General features: G+C 38.8%; 2 protein-coding genes across 3 annotated transcripts in view; one reads left to right on the top strand and one right to left on the bottom strand.

Annotated features, from left to right (window-relative positions):
• TRIM4 (tripartite motif containing 4) overlaps window positions 1-25,772 on the top strand; it is a 423,353-nt gene that overhangs the window by 206,721 nt on the left and 190,860 nt on the right. The gene's annotated exons all lie outside the window — the stretch shown is intronic.
• The window catches only part of LOC132674742 (cytochrome P450 3A12), a 93,159-nt gene that overhangs the window by 52,822 nt on the left and 14,565 nt on the right, over window positions 1-25,772 (bottom strand). The window contains exons 7-11 of one of the 2 annotated variants that reach the window (XM_078439842.2): window positions 25,393-25,541; window positions 18,775-18,902; window positions 17,373-17,439; window positions 13,177-13,337; window positions 11,884-12,110 (exon numbers count right to left, since the gene is read on the bottom strand). In XM_078439842.2, the coding sequence (XP_078295968.1) occupies window positions 11,884-12,110; window positions 13,177-13,337; window positions 17,373-17,439; window positions 18,775-18,902; window positions 25,393-25,541 (732 nt within the window). The remainder of the gene's footprint in view (window positions 1-11,883; window positions 12,111-13,176; window positions 13,338-17,372; window positions 17,440-18,774; window positions 18,903-25,392; window positions 25,542-25,772) is intronic. The other variant, XM_078439843.1, reaches the window with a different exon arrangement.

Below are 25,772 nucleotides of genomic sequence, written 5' to 3'. Positions count from 1 at the left end.
GTTAACCATCTGGATGTCTTCTTTGGAAAAGTGTCTATTCATGTCTTCTGCCCATTTCTTAACTGGGTTGTTTGGGTTTTTTTTTTTTTTTTTTTTTTTTTGGTGTTGATGTTTCTTATAAATTTTGGATACTACCCCTTTATCATATATGTCATTTGCAAATATCTTCTCCCATTCTGTTGGTTGCCTTTTAGTTTTGTTCATTTCCTCCTTCACTGTGCAGAAGCTTTTTATCTTGATGAGGTCCCAGTAGTTCACTTTTGCTTTTGTTTTCCTTGCCTTTGGTGATGTGTCTAGTAAGAAGTTGCTCCAGTCAAGGTCAAAGAGGTTTCTGGCTATGCTCTCCTCTAGGACTTTGATGGTTTCCTGTTTCACATTTAGGTCTTTCATCTATTTTGAATTTATTTTTGTATACAGTGTAAGACAGTAATCAGGGGGAACTGGGTGACTTGGTTAAATGTCTTACTTCAGTTCAGGTCATGATCTCATGATGCATGGGTTCAAGCCCCAGTTGAGCTGACAGCATGGAGCCTGCTTCGGATTCTCTGTCTCCCTCTCTCTCTCTGTCTCCTGACCCCTATTCATGCACTCTCTCTCTCTCTCTCTCCCTCTCAAACAAAGAAACAAACTTTAAAAAAAAAGAAAACGGTCCAGATTTATTCTTCTACATGTTGTCATCCACTTTTCCCAACACCTTTTGTTTAAGCGACTTTTTTCCACTAGATATTCTTTCCTGCTTTGTCAAAGATTAGTTGACCATATAAATGTGTGTCCATTTCTGGGTTTTCTATTGTGTTCCATTGATCTATGTTTCTGTTTTTGTGCTAGTACCTTACTGTCTTGATGACTACAGCTTTGTAATATAGCTTGAAATCTAGAATCACGATGCCTTCAGTTTTGTTTTCCTTTTTCAGAATTGCTTTGGCTATTTGGGGTCTTTTCTTATTCCATACAAACTTTAGGTTTGTTTCTTCTAGCTCTGTGAAGAATGTTCGTGTTATTTTGATAGGGGTTGCATTAAAAATTGATAACCCTTAGCCAAACTTATCAAAAATAAAAGAGAAAGGATTCAAATAAATAAAATCATGAATTAAAGAGGAGAGATCACAACACCACAGAAGCACAAACACTTAGAAGAGAATACTATGAAAAGTTATAGGCCAACAAACTGGACAATCTGGAAGAAATGGATGAATTCCTAGAAACTCACACACTACCAAACCTCAAACAGGAAGAAATAGAAAATTTGAACAGACCTATAACCAGCAAAGAAATTGAATCAGTAATCAAAAATCTCCCAGCAAACAAAAGTCCTGGGCCAGATGGCTTCCCAGGAGAATTCTACCTGACATTGAAAAAAGAGTTAATACTTATTCTTCTCAAACTGTACCAAAAAATAGAAATGGAAAGAAAACTCCCCAACTCATTCTCTGAAGCCAGCATTTCCTTGATTCCAAAACCAGACAAAGTTTGGAATCACAGGCCAATATTCCTAATGAATACACCCCAATCACAGCAATGGACAGATAATCTAATCAAAAAATCAACAAGGAAAATATGGCTTTGAATGACACACTGGACCAGGTAGACTTAACATATATATTCAGAACATTTCGTCCTAAGGCAGCATAATATACATTCTTCTCCAGTGCACATGGAATGTTCTCCAGAATAGACCATATACTGGGACACAAATCAGCCCTAAGTAAGTACAAAAAGATCGAGATTATACCGTGCATATTTCCAGACAGAAATGCTATGATACTCAAAATCAACCACAAGAAAAAATTGGAAAGGTAACAAATACTTGGAGACTGAAGAAAATCCTACTAAAAAATGAATGGGCTGAGAGACGCTTCTGGGAAGATGGCGGCATAGAGGACGCTGAGCTGGGGGTCCTGGAGGTCACTTAGTCCTGGGGGTCCTGGGGGTCACTTAGATTGCACTCACACCTGCCTAATGATCGCCAGAAGACTAGCAGAACGGATTCTCCAGAGCCAAGCATAGATGAGAGGTCCATGGAAGAGGGTAGGAAGGGCGGAGAGGCGGTGCACGCTACATGGACTGGTGGGGGGAGCTGGGGCAGAGGGGCAGCCTGCCAGCTAAGCAGAGCCCCTGAGTCTCACTTGCAAAAGCAGAGGGGCTGGACGGAGTGTGTTCGGACAGCAAGCGGGACTTAACATCTGGAAGGTTATAAGTTAACAGCTCTGCTCAGAGAGTGGGAGGGCTGGAGGACAATGGGAGGGAAAGTTGTTGAGCCCCGGACAACAGAACTCAGCTTGGTGGGGAAAAAAGGCACTCGCCAGCGCCATCTCCCTCGCCCATCCCCAGCCAAAATCCCAAAGGGAACAAGTTCCTCTCAGGGAACTTGCTTGCACCGTGCAAACACCCAACGCTGTGCTTCTGTGGATCCATCCCTCCTGTGGCCGGTCTGACTCCCTCCCGGTGCCACAGGGCCCCTCCCGAAGCAGAACACCAAAGGATAAGCGAGCTGAGCCTGCCCCTCCTGCCCCTGTGCACCTTGCCGATCCACCCCAGCTAATACGCCAGATCCCCAGCACCACAAGCCTGGCAGTGTGCAAGTAGCCCAGATGGGCCACGCCACCCCACAGTGAATCCCACCCCTAGGAGAGGGGAAGAGAAGGTACACACCAGTCTGACTGTGGCCCCAGCGGTGGGCTGGGGACAGACATCAGGTCTGACTGCGGCCCCACACAACAACGCAAGTTATTCAAGACAGCACAGGGGAAGTGCCCCACAGTTCCACACCACTCCAGGGACTATCCAAAATGACGAAACGGAAGAATTCCCCTCAAAAAAACCTCCAGGAAATAATGACAGCTAACAAACTGATCAAAAACGATTTAAACAATATAACAGAAAGTGAATTTAGAATAATAGTCATATAATTAATCGCTGGGATTGAAAACAGTATAAAGGACAGCAGAGAATCTCTTGCTACAGAGATCAAGGGACTCAAGAACAGCCAGGAGGAGCTAAAAAACTCTATAAACGAGCTGCAAAATAAAATGGAGACGACCATGGCTCGGATTGAAGAGGCAGAGGAGAGAATAGGTGAAAGAGAAGATAAAATTATGGAAAAAGAAGAAGCTGAGAAAAATAAGAGATAAAAAAATCCAGGAGTATGAGGGGAAATTTAGAGAACTAAGTGATGCACTAAAGAGAAATAATCTATGCATAATTAGTATTCCAGAGGAGGAAGTGAGAGGGAAAGGTGCTGAAGGTGTACTTGAAGAAATAATAGCTGAGAACGTGCCTGATCTGGGGAAAGAAAAAGGCATTGAAATCCAAGAGGCACAGAGAACTCCCTTCAGACATAACTTGAATCGATCTTCTGCACGACATATCATAGTGAAACTGGCAAAATACGAGGATAAAGAGAAAATTCTGAAAGCAGCGAGGGATAAACAGGCTAACTTATAAAGGGAGACCAATAAGACTAGTGACCGATCTCTCTTCTGAAACTTGGCAGGCCAGAAAGGATTGGCAGGAGATCTTCAATGTGATGAACAGAAAAATTATGCAGCCGAGAATTCTTTTGCCAGCAAGTCTGTCATTTAGAATAGAAGGAGAGATAAAGGTCTACCCAAACAAACAAAAACTGAAGGAATTCGTCACCACGAAACCAGCCCTACAAGAATCCTAAGGGGAATCCTGTGAACAAAGTACCAGAGACATCGCTACAAGCATAAAACATACAGACATCACAATGACTCTAAACCCATATCTTTCTATAATAACACTGAATGTAAATGGACTAAATGCGCCAACCAAAAGACATAGGGTATCAGAATGGGTAAAAAAAACAAGACCCATCTATTTGCTGTCTACAAGAGACTCATTTCAGGCCTGAGGACACCTTTAGAATGAGAGTGAGGGGATGGAGAACTATTTATCATGCTCCTGGAAGCCAAAAGAAAGCTGGAGTAGCCATACTTATATCAGACAAACTAGACTTTAAATTAAAGGCTGTAACAAGAGATGAAGAAGGGCATTATATATTACAGGGTCTATCCATCAAGAAGAACTAACAATTATAAATGTCTATGTGCCGAATACGGGAGCCCCCAAATATATAAAACAATTACTCATAAACATAAGCAAACTTATTGATAAGAATGTGGTAATTGCAGGGGACTTTAACACTCCACTTACAGAAATGGATAGATCATCTAGACACACGGTCAATAAAGAAACAAGGGCCCTGAATGATACATTGGATCAGATGGACTTGACAGATATATTTAGAACTCTGCATCCCAAAGCAACAGAATATACTTTCTTCTCGAGTGCACATGGAACATATTCCAAGATAGATCACATACTGGGTCACAAAACAGCCCTTCATAAGTATACAAGAATTGAAATCATACCATGCATACTTTCAGACCACAATGCTATGAAGCTTGAAATCAACCACAGGAAAAAGTCTGGAAAACCTCCAAAAGCATGGAGGTTAAAGAACACCCTACTAAAGAATGGGTGGGTCAACCAGGCAATTAGAGAAGAAATCAAAAAATATATGGAAACAAACGAAAATGAAAATAAAACAATCCAAATGCTTTGGGATGCAGCCAAAGCAGTCCTCAGAGGAAAATACATTGCAATCCAGGCCTATCTCAAGAAACAAGAAAAATCCCAAATATAAAATCTAACAGCACACCTAAAGGAAATAGAAGCAGAACAGCAAAGGCAGCCTAAACCCAGCAGAAGAAGAAAAATAATAAAGATCAGAGCAGAAATAAACAATATAGAATCTAAAAAAACTATAGAGCAGATCAACGAAACCAAGAGTTGGTTTTTTGAAAAAATAAACAAAATTGACAAACCTCTAGCCAGGCTTCTCAAAAAGAAAAGGGAGATGACCCAAATAGATAAAATCATGAATGAAAATGGAACTATTACAACCAATCCCTCAGAGATACAAACAAGTATCAGGGAATACTATGAAAAATTATATGCCAACAAACTGGACAACCTGGAAGAAATGGACAAATTCCTAAACACCCACACCCTTCCAAAACTCATTCAGGAGGAAATAGAAAGCTTGAACAGACCCATAACCAGCGAAGAAATTGAATCGGTTATCAAAAATCTCCCAACAAATAAGAGTCCAGGACCAGATGGCTTCCCAGGGGAGTTCTACCAGACATTTAAAGCAGAAATAATACCTATCCTTCTCAAGCTATTCCAAGAAATAGAAAGGGAAGGAAAACTTCCCGACTCATTCTATGAAGCCGGCATTACATTGATTCCTAAACCAGACAGAGACACAGTAAAAAAAGAGAACTACAGGCCAATATCCCTGATGAATATGGAGGCAAAAATTCTCAATAAGACACTAGCAAATCGAATTCAACAGCATATAAAAAGAATTATTCACCATGATAAAGTGGGATTCATTCCTGGGATGCAGGGCTGGTTCAACATTCGCAAATCAATCAACGTGATACATCGCATTAATAAGAGAAAAGATAAGAACCATATGATCCTGTCAATCGATGCAGAAAAGGCCTTTGACAAAATTCAGCACCCTTTCTTAATAAAAACCCTTGAGAAAGTCGGGATAGAAGGAACATACTTAAACATCATAAAAGCCATTTATGAAAAGCCCACAGCTAACATCATCCTCAATGGGGAAAAACTGAGAGCTTTTTCCCTGAGATCAGGAACATGACAGGGATGCCCACTCTCACCGCTGTTGTTTAACATAGTGTTGGAAGTGCTAGCATCAGCAATCAGACAACAAAAGGAAATGAAAGGCATCAAAATTTGCAAAGATAAAGTCAAGCTTTCACTTTTTGCAGATGACATGATACTATACATGGAAAATCCGATAGACTCCACCAAAAGTCTGCTAGAACTGATACATGAATTCAGCAAAGTTGCAGGATACAAAATCAATGTACAGAAATCAGTTGCATTCTTATACACTAACAATGAAGCAACAGAAAGACAAACAAAGAAACTGATCCCATTCACAATTGCACCAAGAAGCACAAAATACCTAGGAATAAATCTAACCAAAGATGTAAAAGATCTATATGCTGAAAACTATAGAAATCTTATGAAGGTAACTGAAGAAGATATAAAGAAATGGAAAGACATTCCCTGCTCATGGATTGGAAGAATAAATATTGTCAAAATGTCAATACTACCCAAAGCTATCTACACATTCAATGCAACCCCAATCAAAATTGCACCAGCATTCTTCTCGAAGCTAGAACAAGCAATCCTAAAATTCATATGGAACCACAAAAGGCCCCAAAGAGCCAAAGTAATTTTGAAGAAGAAGACCAAAGCAGGAGGCATCACAATCCCAGACTTTAGCCTCTACTACAAAGCTGTCATCATCAAGACAGCATGGTATTGGCACAAAAACAGACACATAGACCAATGGAATAGAATAGAAACCCCAGAACTAGACCCACAAACGTATGGCCAACTCATCTTTGACAAAGCAGGAAAGAACATCCAATGGAAAAAAGACAGTCTCTTTAACAAATGGTGCTGGGAGAACTGGACAGCAACATGCAGAAGGTTGAAACTAGACCACTTTCTCACACCATTCACAAAAATAAACTCAAAATGGATAAAGGACCTGAATGTGAGACAGGAAACCATCAAAACCCTAGAGGAGAAAGCAGGAAAAGACCTCTCTGACCTCAGCCGTAGCAATCTCTTACTCAACACATCCCCAAAGGCAAGGGAATTAAAAGCAAAAATGAACTACTGGGACCTTATGAAGATAAAAAGCTTCTGCACAGCAAAGGAAACAACCAACAAAACTAAAAGGCAACAGAATGGGAAAGATATTTGCAAATGACATACTGGACAAAGGGCTAGTATCCAAAATCTATAAAGAGCTCACCAAACTCCACAGCTGAAAAACAAATAACCCAGTGAAGAAATGGGCAGAAAACATGAATAGATATTTCTCTAAAGAAGACATCCGGATGGCCAACAAACACATGGCAAGATGCTCAACATCGCTCCTCATCAGGGAAATACAAATCAAAACCACACTCAGATATCACCTCACGCCAGTCAGAGTGGCCAAAATGAACAAATCAGGAGACTATAGATGCTGGAGAGGATGTGGAGAAACGGGAACCCTCTTGCACTGTTGGTGGGAATGCAAATTGGTGCAGCTGCTCTGGAAAACAGTGTGGAGGTTCCTCAAAAAATTAAAAATAGACATACCCTATGACCCAGCAATAGCACTGCTAGGAATTTACCCAAGGGATATAGGAGTACTGATGCATAGGGGCCCTTGTACCCCAATGTTTATAGCAGCACTCTCAACAATAGCCAAATTATGGAAAGAGCCTAAATGTCCATCAACTGATGAATGGATAAAGAAATTGTGGTTTATATACACAATGGGGTACTACAGGGCAATGAGAAAGAACGAAATATGGCCCTTTGTAGCAATGTGGATGGAACTGGAGGGTGTGATGCTAAGTGAAATAAGCCATACAGAGAAAGACAGATACCATATGTTTTCACTCTTATGTGGGTCCCGAGAAACTTAACAGAAACCCATGGGGTAGGGGAAGAAAAAAAGAAAAAAAAGAGGTTAGAGTGGGAGAGAGAGCCAAAGCATAAGGGACTCTTAAAAACTGAAAACAAACTGAGGGTTGATGGCGGGGGTGGGAGGGAGGGGAGGCTAGGTGATAGGCATTGAAGAGGGCACCTTTTGGGATGAGCACTGGGTGCTGTATGGAAACTAATTTGACAATAAATTTCATATAATAAAAAAAATTTTTAAAAAAGAATGAATGGGCTAACCAAGAAGTTAAAGAGGAAATTAAAAAGTACATAGAAGCCAATGAAAATGATAACACCACAGCCCAAAACCTCTGGGACGCAACAAAGGCGGTCATAAAAGGAAACTGTATAGCAATCCAGGCCTTCCTAAAGAAGGAAGAAAAATCTAGATACACAACCTAACCTTACGCCCTAAGGAGCTGGAAAAAGAACAGCAAATAAAACCCAAAACCAGCAGAAGACAGGAAATAATAAAGATTAGAGAAATTAATTAGAGAAATTAATTAGAGAAATTAATGCTATCAAAACCAAAACAAAAAACAAAAAACAGTAGAACAGATCAATGAAACCAGAAGCTGGTTCTTTGAAAGAATTAACAAAATTGATAAACCACTAGCCAGTTTGATCAAAAAGACAAGGAAAGGACCCAAATAAATAAAATGAAGAATGAAAGAGGAGAGATCACAACCAACACCGCAGAAATAAAAACAATAATAAGAGAATATTATGAGAAGTTTTATGCCAATAAAATGGGCAATCTGGAAGAAATGGACAAATTCCTAGAAACATATACACTACCAAAACTGAAACAGGAATTAACAGAAAATTTGAACAGACCCATAACCAGTAAAAATTGAATTAGTAATCAAAAATCTCCCAAAAAAACAAGAGTCCAGGGCCAGATGGCTTTCCAGGGGAATTCTACCAAACATTTAAGGAAGAGTTACCTATTCTCTTGAAGCTGTTCCAAAAAATAGAAATGGAAGGAAAACTTTCAAACTCTTTCTATGAAGCCAGAATTACCTTGATTCCAAAACCAGACAGAGACCCCACTAAAAAGGAGAACTATAGACCAATTTCCCTGATGAACATGGATGCAAAAATCCTCAACAAGATATTAGCCAACCGGATCCAACTATATATGTAAAAAATTATTCACCATGACAAGTGGGATTTATACCTGGGATGCAGGGCTGGTTCAATATCCACAAAACAATTAACGTGATTTATCACATCAATAAAAAAAGGACAAGAACCATATGATCCTCTGAATAGATGCAGCGAAAACATTTAACAAAATACAGCATCCTCTCTTGATAAAAACCTTCAAGAAAGTAGAGACAGGAGTATACCTCGAGATCATAAAAGCCATATATGAACGACCCAACGTTAATATCATCCTCAATGGGGAAAAACTGAGAGCTTTCCCCCCAAGGTCAGGAGCAAGACAGGGATGTCCACCTTTGCCACTGTTATTCAACATAGTATTGGAAGTCTTAGCCTCTGCAATCAGACAACACAAAGAAATAAAAGGCATCCAAATCGGCCAGGTGGTCAAATTTTCACTCTTCGCAGATGACATGATACTCTATATGGAAAACCCAAAAGATTCCACCAAAAAACTTCTAGAACTGATTCATGAATTCAACAAAATTGCAGGATATAACATCAACGCACAGAAATCGGTTGCATTCCTATACACCAACAATGAAGCAACAGAAAGAGAAATCAAGGAATTGATCCCATTTACAGTTGCACCAAAAACCATAAAACACCTAGGAATAAATCTAACCAAAGAGGTGAAGAATCTATACACTGAAAAGTATAGAAAGCTTATGAAAGAAATTGAAGAAGACACAAAAAAATGGAAAAATATTCCATGCTCCTGGATAGGAAGAACAAATATTGTTAAAATGACACTACCCAAAGCACTCTACATATTCAATGCAATCACTATCAAAATAACACCAGCATTCTTCACAGAGCTAGAACAAACAATCCTAAAATGTGTATGGAACAAGAAAATACCCCGAATAGCCAAAGCAATCTTGAAAAAGAAAACCAAAGCTGGAGGCATCACAATCCCAGACTTCAAGCTATACTACAAAGCTGTAATCATTAAGACAGTATGGTACTGGCACAAGAACAGACACTCAGATAAATGGAATAGAGAACCCAGAAATGGACCCACAAACGTATGGCCAACTAATCTTTGACAAAGCAGGAAAGAATATCCTATGGAATAAAGTCTCTTCAACAAGTGGTGCTGGGAAAAGTGGACAGCGACATGCAGAAGAAAGAACCTGGACCACTTTCTTACACCATACACAAAAATAAACTGAAAATGGATGAAAGACCTAAATGTAAGACAGGAAGCCATCAAAATCCTCAAGGAGAAAGCAGGCAAAAACCTCTTTGATCCTGGCCACAGCAACTTCTTATTCAACACGTCTCTGGAGGCAAGGGAAACAAAGGCAAAAATGAACTACTGGGACCTCATCAAAATAAAAAGCTTCTGCACAGTGAAGGAAACAATCAGCAAAACTAAAAGGCAACTGACAGAATGGGAGAGCAGCACTATCAACAATAGCCAAAGTATGGAAGGAGCCCAAATGTCCACTGATGGATGAATGGATAAAGAAGATGTGGTATATATACACAATGGAGTATTACTCAGCAATCAAAAAGAATGAAATCTTGCCATTTGCAACTACGTGGATGGAACTGGACGGTATTATGCTAAGTGAAATCAGTCAGTCAGAGAAAGACAAATATCATATGACTTCACTCATATGAGGACTTTAAGAGACAAAACAGATGAACATAAGGGCAGGGAAACAAAAATAACATAAAAACAGGGAGGGGGACAAAACAGAAGAGACTCATAAATATGGAAAACATACTGAGGGTTACTGGAGGGGTTGTGGGAGGGGGATGGGCTAAATGATAAGGGGCATTAAGGAATCTACTCCTAAAATCATTGTTTCACTATATGCTAACTAATTTGGATGTAAATTTTAAAAAATAAAAATTAAATTAAAAAAAGAAAAAAAATCTCAACAAGATACCAGCAAATAGAATTCAACAGTACATTAAAATAATTATTCACCATGATCAAATGGGATTTACTCCTGGGCTGCAGGGGTGGTTCAATATTTGCAAATCAATCAACATGATACACTACATCAATAAAAGAAAGATAAGAACCATATGAGCCTGTCAACAGATGAAAAGAAAGCATTTGGCAAAATACAGCATTTATTCTTATAAAAACCCTCAACAAAGTAGAGACAGATGGCACATACTGCAACATCATAAAGACCATGTACAGGGACGCCTGGGTGGCTCAGTCGGTTGAGCATCCGACTTCAGCTCAGGTCGTGATCTCATAGTCTGTGAGTTTGAGCCTGCGTCAGGCTCTATGCCGACAGCTCGGAGCCTGGAGCCTGTTTCGGATGCTGTGTCTCCCTCTCTCTCTGACCCTCCCCCGTTCATGCTCTGTCTCCCTTGGTCTCAAAAAAAATAAATAAAGGTTAAAAAAAAATTTAAAAAGAAAGACCATGTACAAAAGACCCACAGCAATATCATCCTCAATGGGGAGAAGCTGAGAGCCTTTCACCTATGTTCAGGAACAAGACAAGGATGCCCACTCTCACCATTACTATTTAACATAGCACTGAAAGTCTTAGCCACAGCAAATCAGACCAAATAAATAAATAAATAAATATCATCCAAATCAGCAATGAAGAAGTCAAACTTTCACTACCACAGATGACATAATACTCTATGTAGAAAACACAAAGGACTCCACCAAAATATTGCTATAACTAATACATGAATTCACCAAAGTCTCAGGATATAAAATCAAAGTGCAGAAATCTGTTGCATTTCTATGCACTAATAACGAGACATCAGAAAAAGAAATCAAGTCATTGATCCTATTTACAATTGCACCAAAAATAATAAAATACCTAGGAATAAATCTAACTAAGAGGTAAAAGCTCTGTACTCTAAAAACTATAAAAGATTTATGAGAGATATTGAAGAGGATGTAATAAATGGAAAAGCATTTCATGCTCATGGGTTGGAAGAACAAACATTGTTAAAATGTGTATACTACCCAAAGCAAACGACACATTTAATGCAGTTTGTAAAATTTTGACAATTATTTTGTAATTAGAAAAATACTCCTACAAATAAAAAGATGTGCAAATAAATAACTGTACAACCATATATTTGTTCTCTATACAAAGAAATATCAGAATATCTTCCCATATAAGGGTGTGTTCCCTTTTCCAGGGTTCCCTCTACCTTTCAGGATGGAACTCCTCAGGCTCTGGCCAGAGATCCAGGTCCCGGTGAAGAGTAAAGGTTGGCACCATCACCACTGTCCCTTTGGGAATGAACACACCACTGATTTCCACATCTCTCTTACAGACCCTCTCAAGTCTACCAGCGATTGGGTATAATCTGAGGGTTTCATTCAACACCATGTCAAGATACTCCATCTGTACAAGAGCATCATAAGTGGGAGGTGCCTAGAAGGAAAGAAACAGATTTTGATGAATTGAGATTTGGAATCAATGTTCAGCTCAGTCTATGCACTATTACTGAATTGTTAGGAACCCCTGAGAAGCATGTATTTTAGTAAATGGCATATGAACATCTTAATGTCTACCATATCCCATGACCTGCTCAATCGCCCCCTACCATGTGTATGCAATAGTAATGACTAGGGCTGACTGCTGGGTCAATCCCCTAAGTAGGGCTTAAAATCCTTCCACCTGCAGCACACAATTTCAGTTCTAGGGAAAGTTGTTAAGGGGATCAGAACCTTACTCTCAGCCCCACCTCCTGTTGTGGGAAGGGTCTGCTAGTTGTCCCTTCGGGGTTTCACTGTTCGTCAAATAAACCGCTCCAGCCCCAGAGGCCAGGTGTCTTCATAAACAGGAATTCCAGTTTTGGAAGAGATCTGAGACAGCATGGGCAATATGTGCCTATTGCTTGGTATTGTATTTAAGAGCCAACATTGGAGAAGTTAAGAGTTCAACCAGGATCCAGGCACCCTGGCTCATAGCCTGGCTTCTTCACACTAGCTATGTGATAGTGTAAGAAAGTTATGTTGTCTCTCTGTAGCTCAGCTTCCTGCCTTGTTACACAGAGATGTTTAGAGTTGACCCTTCAGAGGGTGGATGGTAGAGACACTCACTACTTATCCAATATCCATGTAGACCCCCATATTTCCCAGCCTATGTGAATTTAGGGGAAACCACTTTGAAAATGGGCTGTGAACTAAGGAGATGCATGTGAGTTTGGGGCCAAACATCTGAAAAGCAAGTGAGCAACACTCTATCTCCTTGTTCCCCAGCCAACATGAAGCCCCCAAGGTCCAGATAATCAGGTATAAGTGGAGCCTCTTTGCTCTGTATCCCCAAGTAACTATATGGAGCAGAGACTCATCCTCCACTAATACCCATGCTGGACATGCAAATATGAGTTACAAGTAAACCTTTGTTATGAAAACCCACTAGATTTGAGAGTTAATATGTTACTGAGGCATAAGCGAGCATATCCTGACCCACTTGGCCAGTATGAACCACTCACCTTGTTAGGGAAAGTTGCATCAATCTCCTCCTGCAGTTTCTGCTGGACATCAGGGTGAGTGGCCAATTCATACACAAGGAAGGAAAGAGAAGTGCTGGTGGGCTCATAGCCAGCAAAAATAAAGATAACAGATTGGGCCACGAGCTCCAGATCAGACAGAGCTAAAAGGAGAAGAGAGACATTTTAGTTAAAGCAGGTAAGTAAAACATCATAGTTTAGATAATGAGACATCTATTTGAAACTCCTAAATCCCTCAGGAGAAAAATATAAAAGCAATTTGGAATCAAACTCAGAGTGGTTTCACTCTGATTTCAATCTTCCACAGTGAGAAAGAGGCAAAAGTTGTCTTGATCTGGTTATTCCCAAAGTCTATACTATTCTTAGCCATCTGTTTCTGGTTATGCCACCCTCCCCACCACCACAGATGGGTAATTTCAGGAGATGGCATTTCTGTCTAACATACACTGTGTTATCAGTCTGTCCGTTAGAAAATCCTAAGAGTATGCCAGGCCTAAGTAATATGGGATGGTGCTCTCCCCCAGGAAAATGTAAATTCTTTCAGCTAAAATAAGCTTAAATTTTTTGACAGTTTAATTAATGCTAAGGCTTAATTGTCAGGAAAATTAAATGATCTTTCATCTAAACATACTTGCAGGAAAGAAGAAAATAATGTTGGGCTACAGATAAACTCTTGGTCCTCAATGTGTGGTTCATGGATCAGCAACATCTGGGAGCTTATTAAAAATGCAGAATCTCAAACTTCACCTAGAGCTATCGAATCAAAATACGAGCTTCATGAGATGTGGTGATTTGTGTGCACAATCTAGTTTGAGAAGCATGGATTATACCCTTGAGAAGTCTCAGCTAATAGAAGACCTGGGGCACAACTCTTCCAATGGATGATCTCAGATATGTACAGAAACTATAACACAGACAAAAGCTAGAAGAGTTGTGTCTGATGCTAGTCTAATCAACCACATTAAAACAGCAGAGAAACAATGATCAATAGAAGGACATTGGCCAGCATGACATATAGACAAACAGAATACAGTAAGTGTTTCCATACAAATTTTAGGATTGTTTGTTCTAGCTTTGAGAAGAATGTTGGTGCAGCCACTCTGGAAAACAGTGTGGAGGTTCCTCAAAAAATTAAAAATAGAACTATCCTATGACCCAGCAATAGCACTGCTAGGAATTTACCCAAGGGATACAGGAGTACTGATGCATAGGGGCCCTTGTACCCCAATGTTTATAGCAGCACTTTCAACAATAGCCAAATTATGGAAAGAACCTAAATGTCCATCAACTGATGGATGGATAAAAAAGATGTGGTTTATATATACAATGGAATACTACTTGGAAATGAGAAAGAATGAAATATGGCCATTTGCAGCACCATGAATGGAACTGGAGGGTGTTATGCTAAGTGAAATAAGCCAGTCGGAGAAGGACAGATACCATATGTTTTCACTCATATGTGGAACTTGAGAAATTTAAGACCATGGGGGAAGGGAAGGGAGGGAAAAAGTTACAAACAGACAGGGAGGGAGGCAAACCATAAAAGACTCTTAAATACAGAGAACAAACTGAGAGCTGATGGGGGTGGGGGAGAGGGGAAAGGGGTGATGGGCATTAAAGGGGGCACTTGTTGGAATGAGCACTGGGTGTTGTATGGAAACCAACTTGACAATAAAATTATATTTAAAAAAAAGAATATAGTAAGTGGAATTAGCAATGCTTATTCAATCATGGCCTGAATGTCACCTTCCTTAGAGAATGGTCCCACTCTGAATCATAACCCAACTTTTTATTTTCTCCTGGAAGGAACTCAGTATAGTCAAGCTTTAATCACTTTGATTAGAACTGAATTAGGACCATTAGATACTTAGAGCACTGAAATTAGCATGGTACCTGCCACAAACACATAATTCACAACTAAGAACAATACAAAATGAGTGTAAAAAAGGTCTACAGAGTTCTGATTTCCAAGTCATACCTTCTGTGATGCTGCTGTGGATAAATTCAACTATCATATTCTTTCCTTTGATTATTATGAACCCCATGATAATCTTTAGAGCTGTGGTAGACACTTACCCAATGTGGCTATTTATACTTAAATTTTAATTAACTAGATTAAATACAATATAAGATTCAGTTCTTTAGTGACACTAGCCACATGTCAAATGCTCAATAACCACCTGTGCATAGTGGTTCTATACTGAACCAGGAGTATGTAGAATATTTCCATCATCACAGAAAGTAGAACTAGATAGATAGAATAGAATACCATAAAACAGGATAGGATAGGATAGGATAGGATAGGATAGGATAGGATAGGATATGGACACAGTATAGATATATTTTAGTAGTGTGATCCTTCCTTTTTCTCTAGAATCAACTGTTAAATACTCAAAAATTCTGTGAGATGGTTGTCAAACCATAGATATCCTGAAATTAACTATGATGGGACTATTTCAGTCATAGATACAACTATAAACCAAGGCTCCCTTTTTCTTTTAGACACAGCATAATCATTGGCTGTGGATATAGAAATATTTATGTTTATCACTCCTATATGAATATATTTGATGTTTTTATTTGGTCTACTGAGAGAAAATAGAAGCAAAGAAACCCTAGTAACAATGAACACTCCTAGAGCCCAGATTTTGATTTCTAAATACCCTTCTCGCTAAAAGAAAACAGAGATTCTTGGAGAAATGGCTGATTCCAAGGCTCATCAGAGGAAACAGAAGAGAAGCCTGGAATGTCTCACACCAGAATGCTAGGAAATGCTCAAAAAAATAATATGGGAAAGGGATAAAGAATACTCTATTTACTGTAATGGTGGATATATGTGTGTGTGTAATATATATAATATATATTATATACACATATATAAAATTATATATTATATATATTACACACACACACACACACATACACACACACACACACACACGTGTGTGTCAAAACCCACAGAATGGACAACACCAAGAGTGAACTGTAATGTAAATTATGAATTTTTGAATGGTAATAATGTGTCAATGTAGGTAAAATTATTGTAACAAATGTACCACATGGTGAGGGATTTTGATAATGGGGAGTGCTGTCTGTAAGTAGGGCAGAGGGAATATGAGAAATCTGTGTCTTTCACTCAATTTTAGTGAACCTAAAACTGTGACAAAAGTGTATTAAAAATATTAAAAAAGAAGAAAGAAAAAAGAAAAGGGAAAGGAGCCCACTTGAAAGTGCTTCCAGAGGGCAAATCTGAGAGAATTGAAGATATAACTAAAGAATGATATCAGGGACTAAGATAGTAATAAAAGAGATCATACTGACATATACAAATAAATTAATTAATGAGAGAGAATGGAAATCTCACCCTAACAATGGACTTTCCTCAAAATGTGGAAGAAATGGTAGAATTAGAAATTCATCATTTTGCAACCACCATAGTAATAATGGTTTTAGTCAAATACCATTCATGGATGATAAAAGTAGTAGGTGAATGTCCAAAGAGAAATGCAGTACTTATACAACTGCAAAGGCATCCTGCACCAGTTGCTTATTAATTACAAAGGGAAAAATAAAAGTTTACAGTAGATTGGGGCACCTGGGTGGCTCAGTCAGTTGAGTGTCCGACTTCAGCTCAGGTCATGAACTCATGGTTTGTGGGTTCGAGGCCCATGTCAGGCTCTACACTGTCAGACTGTCAGCATGGATCCTGCTTGAGATCTTCTGTCCCCCTTTCTCTGTCTCTCCCCTACGTGTACTCTCCAAAAATAAATAAATATTTTAAAAAAAAACTTTACCATAGATTAAGCCAGTGAACACAACTTTAACCAGGTGTCCCAAGTGAAGGTCACCAACAATGGGGCCATGTGATTCCTGGTGTGATGAAGCCTTGATATGAATTTCCAGACAGAGGTTCTGATTCAGTGGGTCTGGAGTAGGCCAGAGGATTCACATTGGAAACAAGCTCCCCTGTGGCAGACTACTGACTACTTTGTCTATCATTGCTCTTCAATGATCTGAGGGCTTCTGGAAAGTGTTCCTGGCTACCATTTGTATCTGAGCATGTGTCATTCTCCAATTTGAAGAAATTCCATCCATTGGAAACCTTCCTCCACATCTCAGAACCACCCCATGTCTCTGATCCACCCCATTGCTGGCCCTCTGAAGCTCTCCTTGCTTACCTTTATGGGTGTCCGTTTCTTTGGAATTCTGGGAGTTAATCATCAGCTGAAGCAAATCCACTCGGTGCTGAAAGCAGAAAGAGAAATTGCAATGACAAAAAGTCACTTGTGAAGTCAGAATTAAGTCAGGGGTGCAGGACTTAACTTCTTTCCTAAGAATATGGCCCCTTTATGCACAAAGGTCTCACTAGTTTTCTCAGAGTCATCACTAAACAAAAACATCCAGCTACAAACTTGGAGAACTGGATGCTTCCCTGAAAGGAATCCAGCTATTGTGTCCCACTGCTTTTTGGTTCTTGCCTTCAGCTTTTCTGGCTTTTGACCACAGCTTCCTGGACAAAGAATTGCCTGCTCCCTCTCCTGTCATGCCTGCTTGCTCAGGAGAAAGTCCCTGATGCCAGTCCTTTTTAACTCTGGCCTTAATTTTTTTTTTTTACATTTATTTATTTTTGATAGAGACAGAGCACAAGTGGGGGAGGGGCAGAGAGAGAAGGAGACACAGGCTCCAGGCCGAGGCAGGCTCCAGGCTCTGAGCTGTCGGCACAGAGCCCAATGTGGGGCTCAAACTCACAAACTGCGAGATCATGACCTGAGCCGAAATCGGACACTTAACCGACTGAACCACCCAGGCACCAATGGCCTTAATTCTTATTGAATGGTCACATAGATCAATCCCCTGACCTCTGCAAACTCCATGGAGAGCTTCTGTGTCAGCATCTTCCAGTGCCCCACCTTCTCAGAACTCTGCACAATCTTCACTGACATCTTGGAGTACCCAGCACACATTCTTTTCTGGCCACCAAGCTTCATGAAGGCAAAACTGGCTTAGCCAGCCTGCAGCCTGAGTGTCCAGTGAAGACTCCTGCCCACTCCAGAAAATGGCAGCCTCAAGTTTAACAAAGACTATACTTCACCCTGTACTTGATAGGATCTTCCATTGGAGAAGGTGTAAAATAAGAGGCTTGGAATTGAAAGGATTATTTGTCCATATAAGAGCTTAGAAATTATACTACCAGGAAAATGATTTTACATAATACTTTTTACCCTTTCACAATTTAATGAAGGAAAGTGGTAGTTTTTCTCTCACCAAATTTTGTGCAGTGACATACCAGTTGCCATGCTTATTATTAAATTTTAAATATTCCCTGACTCATTTTCTTCTCTCCTTCCCTAACCTCCACCTTCTTCATTCTCCCTGAAATGTTAGAACTCTCCTGCTCTAAACTCTACAGTTCTCTACCATAAGAGATGAATCATGGGGTTTTACTCCTGAAGCCAAGACTACACTGTATGTTAACGAACTTGAATTTAAATTTAAAAAAAAGAAGTGTACACATGAGATGTACACAACCCAATAAAAGATCAAAAGCGAACACCCACATGTAACCACCACTGGATTTACCTTTTGTTTATCTTTGAGGCGACTTTCCTTCATCCTTTTTACAGATTTTGTGAAAAAATTAATGACACTTTTTGGAAACAGCCAGATATTTAATAGTTCAAAAACTGGGGTAAGGAATGGGAAGAGTACTGTAAGGAAAAAGAACAATGGAAAGCACAGTGAAAATGCAAAATTTACCTGGGACAATTATAATTTGCTCTTCCAATCAGAGGAGTAAAAGACACGAGGAGTCATTAACTTTATGACCTTTACTGGAAATTTTAAAACAACGGCTGAGCCAGGGCAAGTCACACATAGGGGTCACCACTACAGCAGTGAGATCAGTGTCCGCTTCCACCTCTTTGCAGTGACCAAAGCAACAGAATTGCATTCCCGGATATCTTAGCTTTTATTTTTGGAGTAGAGTCTCTTTGGATAAATAAGATCATAATATGCTACTCTAATTAATCATGCTATTTAAGGGGCACCTGGGTGACTCAGTTGGTTAAGAGACCCACTCTTGATTTCTGCTCAGCTCATAATCTTGAGGTTTGTGAGATCGAGCCCTACATCAGCCTCTGTGCTGACAGCATGTAGCCTGCTTGTGATTCTTTCTCTCCTCTCTCTTTGCCCCTCCCCCTGCTCACACTCTCCCTCTCTCTTTCTCAAAATAAACATTTTTTAAAAGGCAAAAAGTCATGCTTTGTAAGAAATTGTCGTCAGGATGCAAATAATACACAGGATGCCCTTCAAACACAAAGGAATATAGTTAGAAATCAAGAGCACAAAGAATACTGGGAAACTCACAAATATGTGGTAATTAAACATCCCACTCCTATATAAACAATGGTTCAAAAAAGCAATCAAAGGGTAATTGGGAATCACGTGGAAACTCATACAAATGAACACATGACATACCAAAACTCACGGGATGTAGCAAAAGCAGTGACCAGGAAGAATTTTTTTTTTTTATTTTTTTTAGAGTATCTCTCTTTTTTTTTTCAATATATGAAATTTATTGTCAAATTGGTTTCCATACAACACCCAGTGCTCATCCCAAAAGCTGCCCTCCTCAATACCCATCACCCTCCCTCCCCTCCCTCCCACCCCCCACCAACCCTCAGTTTGTTTTCAGTTTTTAAGAGTCTCTTATGCTTTGGCTCTCTTCCACTCTAACTTCTTTTTTTTTTTCCTTCCCCTCACCCATGGGTTTCTGTTAAGTTTCTCGGGACCCACATAAGAGTGAAAACATATGGTATCTGTCTTTCTCTGCATGGCTTATTTCACTTAGCATCACACTCTCCATGTTGCTACAAAGGGCCATATTTCATTCTTTCTCATTGCCACATAGTACTCCATTGTGTATATAAACCACAATTTCTTTATCCATTCATCAGTTGATGGACATTTAGGCTCTTTCCATAATTTGGCTATTGTTGAGAGTGCTGCTATAAACATTGGGGTACAAGGGCCCCTATGCATCAGTACTCCTGTATCCCTTGGGTAAATTCCTAGCAGTGCTATTGCTGGGTCATAGGGTATGTCTATTTTTAATTTTCTGAGGAACCTCCACACTGTTTTCCAGAGTGGCTGCACCAATTTGCATTCCCACCAACAGTGCAAGAGGGTTCCCGTTTCTCCACATCCTCTCCAGCATCTATAGTCTCCTGATTTGTTCATTTTGGCCACTCTGACTGGCGTGAGGTGATATCTGAGTGTGGTTTTGATTTGTATTTCCCTGATGAGGAGTGATGTTGAGCATCTTGCCATGTGTTTGTTGGCCATCCGGATGTCTTCTTTAGAGAAATATCTATTCATGTTTTCTGCCCATTTCTTCACTGGGTTATTTGTTTTTCGGGTGTGGAGTTTGGTGAGCTCTTTATAGATTTTGGATACTAGCCCTTTGTCCGATATGTCATTTGCAAATATCTTTTCCCATTCCGTTGGTTGCCTTTTAGTTTTGTTGGTTGTTTCCTTTGCTGTGCAGAAGCTTTTTATCTTCATAAGGTCCCAGTAGTTCATTTTTGCTTTTAATTCCCTTGCCTTTGGGGATGTGTCAAGTAAGAAATTGCTGCGGCTGAGGTCAGAGAGGTCTTTTCCTGCTTTCTCCTCTAGGGTTTTGATGGTTTCCTGTCTCACATTCAGGTCCTTTATCCATTTTGAGTTTATTTTTGTAAATGGTGTGAGAAAGTGGTCTAGTTTCATTCTTCTGCATGTTGCTGTCCAGTTCTCCCAGCACCATTTGTTAAAGAGACTGTCTCTTTTCCATTGGATATTCTTTCCTGCTTTGTCAAAGATGAGTTGGCCATACGTTTGTGGGTCTAGTTCTGGGGTTTCTATTCTATTCCACTGGTCTATGTGTCTGTTTTTGTGCCAGACAAGGAAGAATTTTATTGCTTTAAATGTCTACATTTAAAAGGAACAAAGATCTCAAATCAAGGACCCAGCTTTCTGTCAAACACATGCTGAAAAAACAAGAGGAAACTAAACCCAAAGCAAGCCGAAGGAAGCAAACAATAGAGACAAGAGCAGAAACTTACGAACTAGATGGGGCCCCTGGGTGGCTCGGTCGCTTAAGCGTCCGACTTCGGCTCAGGTCATGATCTCACGGTCCATGAGTTCGAGCCCTGCGTCAGGCTCTGTGCTGACAGCTCAGAGCCTGGAGCCTGTTTTGGATTCTGTGTCTCCCTCTCTCTCTACCCCTCCCTGTTCATGCTCTGTCTCTCTCTGTCTCAAAAATAAATAAACGTTAAAAAAAAAAAAAAAGAAACTTACAAACTAGGGAATAAAAACAACATAAAAATCAATGAAACAAAGCTGATTCATTCTAAGAATGCTTGGTCATTCATTTAGCTAGACTGACAAAACAAAAAGGAGAGAAGATTCAAATTACTATCATCAGAAATGAAAGGAGAGATTACTACTGACATTACAGAAATAAAAAAGACTAAAAAGGAATCCCATGGACAACTGTATGCCAATAAATTAGAAAACTTAGATGAAATGAAAAAATTCCTAGAAAAACACAAACTAGAAATTGACACTGGGGCACCTGGGTGGCTCAGTCGTTTAAGCGTCTGACTTTGGCTCAGGTCATGATCTCACAGTCTGTGAGCTCCATGTCAGATTCTGTACTGACAGCTCAGAGCCTGGAGCCTGCTTCAGATTCTGTGTCTCCCTCTCTCTCTGCCCCTCCCCTGCTCATGCTCTGTCTCTCTCTGTCTCAAAAATAAACACTTTTTTAAAATTAAAAAAAAGAAAGTGACATTAAAAAATTAGGCAATCTGAAAGACAAAAAGATTGAGCTGGTAGTGAAGAAACTACCCACAAAAAGAAGCTGAGCTCCAGATGATTTCACAGGTGACTTCTAGCAAATATTTAAAGTAGAATCAACACCAATTTTGCACAAATTCTTCCAAAATATAGAAGAGGTAGATACACTTCCAAACTCATTCTATGAGGCCAGTATTACCCTGATACTAAAACCAGACAAAGATAGCAAAGAACAAGAAAACACAGACCAACGTATCTCATGACATGGATGCACACATCCTCACCAAAATACTAGCAAACTGAATCCAGCAACATTATCAAAAGAAGGATACACCATAACCAGGAGGAGCTTATCCAGCAATGCAAGGTTATATAATACAGCATAACAATAACAATTTTTCTAAAAAACCATACGGCCATCTCAATACATGCAGAAAAAGTATTTGACAATACTTTTGTCCAATACCTTTTTGCAACAAAAACACTCAACAAACTAGGAAACGAATATTCTCAATCTGATAAAGGGCATCTACAAAAACTCACAGCTAACACCATACTTAATAGAAATAGACTGAACACTTTCCCCTAAGATTAAACAAAACAAGGCTGTCTCTATTGCCACTTCTATTCAACAATGTACTAGAAGTTCTAGACAGAAAAGGTAGGCAAAACAAACAAACAAAAATAAAGAAACTCTATTCATTGAGGGAATAAAGAAGTAAAAGCATCTTTATTATCAGATAACATGGCACTGTACATAGAAAATCTGAAGGAATGAATTAAAATCTATTGGACCTAGTAAACCAGCTTAGCAGGGTTTCAGGATACAAGATCAACATACAAAGTCAATTATGTTTCAATACACTGAAATAAAAAATCTAAAACCAAAATTATGAATATAACTCCATTTACAACAACATTGAGAAGAACAGAATACTTAGGAATAGATTTAACAAAAGAAGAGCAAAACTATACTCTGAAAACCACAAATATTAATTGAAATAAATTAAAGAAGATCTATGTAAATAGAAAAACATCCAATGATCATGGATTAGAACTTAATATTGTCAAGACGGCAATACTCCTGAAATGCAGATGAATGCATTCCCTATTAGAGTCCTAGCTAGCTTCTTTGTAGAAAATGACATGCTAAACTTAAATTTTATATGGAATTGTAAGGGACCCAGAATAGCCAAAACAATCTCAAAAAAAAAAAAAAAAAAGAATAAAGTTGTAGAAGTCAGACTTCCAGTTTCAAAACTTACCATGAAGCCATAATGATCAAGGCAATGTGGTACAGGCATAAGGACAGACATAAAGGTCAATGGAATTGAATTTAGAGTCCACAATTATACCCATGTGTTTATGGTCAACTGATTTTGACAAAGTTTCCAAGACCACTCAGTGGAGAAAAAAAAATCTTCTCAATAAATGGTGCTGGGACAAGAGAGGATGGTCACATGCCAAAAAAAAAAAAAAAAAAGAAGTAGGACTCCTAACTTATACCACATATAAAAGAAATTCAAAATGGATCAAAGACCCAAACCTAAAAGCTAAAACTTTATAACTCTTAGAAGAAAATCAAGGGATTAATCTTCATGCTCTCAGATTTCCCAGGGAATTCTAAGATATGACACCAAAAGCAGAAAAATAAAAGGAAAAATACATAAATTGTACATCATCAAAATTAAACATTTTATGCTTACAGAAAAATACTTTGAAGAAAGTTAAAAAACACCTACAGAATGAGAGACAAATTTGCAAATCATGTATCAGATAAGGAATTTGTATCTAAAAGATACAGAGAATTCTTATAACTCAATAACAAAAAGACAAAAAACTGAACTATAAATGCGCAAAAATTTGAATACACATTTATCTAAAGAAGTTACGAAACAGCCAACAAGCATATAAAAAGTTATTCAACCTCACTAGCCATTAGAGAAGTGCAAAACAAAACCACAATAAGATACCCTTTCACATCCATTAAGGTGACCATCATCAAAACAGTAGACAAGTGTAAACCACATGTTGGCAAGGATGGTCAGAAACTGGAACCTTCATACCTTCTGGTGGGAATGTAAATGGTGTAGCTATTGTGGAAAACAGTTTGGCAGTTCCTTATTAAGTTAAGCACACTTATTATACCTTAGCATATAACAAGTTACTACATACCTTAGCAATTCCACCCCTGAGTAACTAAAAAAAAAAGGTTCAAAACAGGTATCTAAACAAAAACTTATACGAATATTCACAGCAGCACTATTCACAATACCCAAGAGTTGTAAACATCCCAAATGTCCATCAAATGATGGGAGGAAAAACAAAATGCAGTATGTCCATACAATGGAATATTATTCTGCCATAAAAAGAAAGGAAGTAATTATGCACACTATAACAAGAATAAACTTTGAAAACATTATACTAATGAAAGAAGCCAGCCACAAAATTCACATATTCTATTATTCTATCTGTATAGAGTCCAGAAAAGGCAAATCAATTAAGATAGAAAGTAGATTCATGGTGGTGTAGGGTTAAGGAAAGTGGGATGTGATACTAAAAAACTACAGGATTTGAGTGGATGATATTCTAACCACTGACTGCAGTAAAAGCTGCATGAATCTTTGAATGTTCCAAAACGATTTTTTTCAGTTTCATTGAGTTATAATAGATCTAAGCTACTGTATAAGTTAAGGTGTACTGCGTAATTCCTTGACAAACATATAAAGAAATGATCACAATGCAATTAGCTGACAACCATCATCTCATATAGTTAAAAAAACCAAAAATTTTTCCATTATGATGAGAACTTCTAGAATCAACTCTCTTAGCAATTTACAAATACATCATACAGCAGTGTTAACTATAGTCATCATGTTGTAAATTACCAGTCAAGTACTTATCTCCCTTATAACTGAATGTTTGTACCTTTGATCACCTTCATTCAATTCCTACCCCTTCACCCCTACCTCTAGTAACCACAAATCTGATCTCATCTTTGTATGATTTTGGTTCTTGGTTGTTGTTTTTTGATTCTACATGTATTAAGATCATACAGTATTTATCTTTCTCTGACTCTTTTCACTTATCGTAAAGCCTTCAGGATTCATCCACATTGTCCAGTACAGAATTTCCCTTCATTTTATGGTTCAATAAGATGCTGTTGAATATACATACCACATTTTCTTTATCTATTCCTTTATCAACGAAACTCAAGCCATAAAAACAATTGAATTATATTTTAAATGAAGTTATATATCAATAAAATTGTTGTAGAATGGTAGGAAGGGAGAACGTGAGGGATGAAGGAGGAGAAGAAGGAAAGAAAAAAGGGAAGAGAAAAAGCAAAAATAGTAGTGTACGTACATAATGAGAAGAAAAATGGATCCAGAAACGAAAATTTTAAGAGCTTCTTGGTATTTTCCACAAAGGGATCTCGTGGGTTGTTGAGGGAATCAATGTTCACTCCAAACGATGTGCTAGTAATCACATCCATGCTGTAGGCCCCCAAGATGCTGAGTAGAGAAAGAAAGGCATGGATACGTAAAATCACCAACTCTTTACCATCCTTATCCAACACAGACAGGAGGAAGTACATGTAGATTCTGATGCCCAGGCAAGACAAGAGCCACACTTTCAGAACCACCTGCTGGATCATCTAAAGAGTCTATATATGATCACTCTCACTCATGAAGTGGTCATGAGGTGTCAGTGATGCAGCTGGCCCTGTGCTAAGATGGTGATAC

This window comes from Panthera onca, chromosome E3 (genome assembly GCF_046562875.1).
Source record: "Panthera onca isolate mPanOnc1 chromosome E3, mPanOnc1 haplotype 2, whole genome shotgun sequence".
Classification (NCBI taxonomy): Eukaryota; Metazoa; Chordata; class Mammalia; order Carnivora; family Felidae; genus Panthera; species Panthera onca.
The sequence above is the reverse complement of the archived record's forward strand: the minus strand, read 5'-3'. Positions and strand labels throughout refer to the sequence as shown.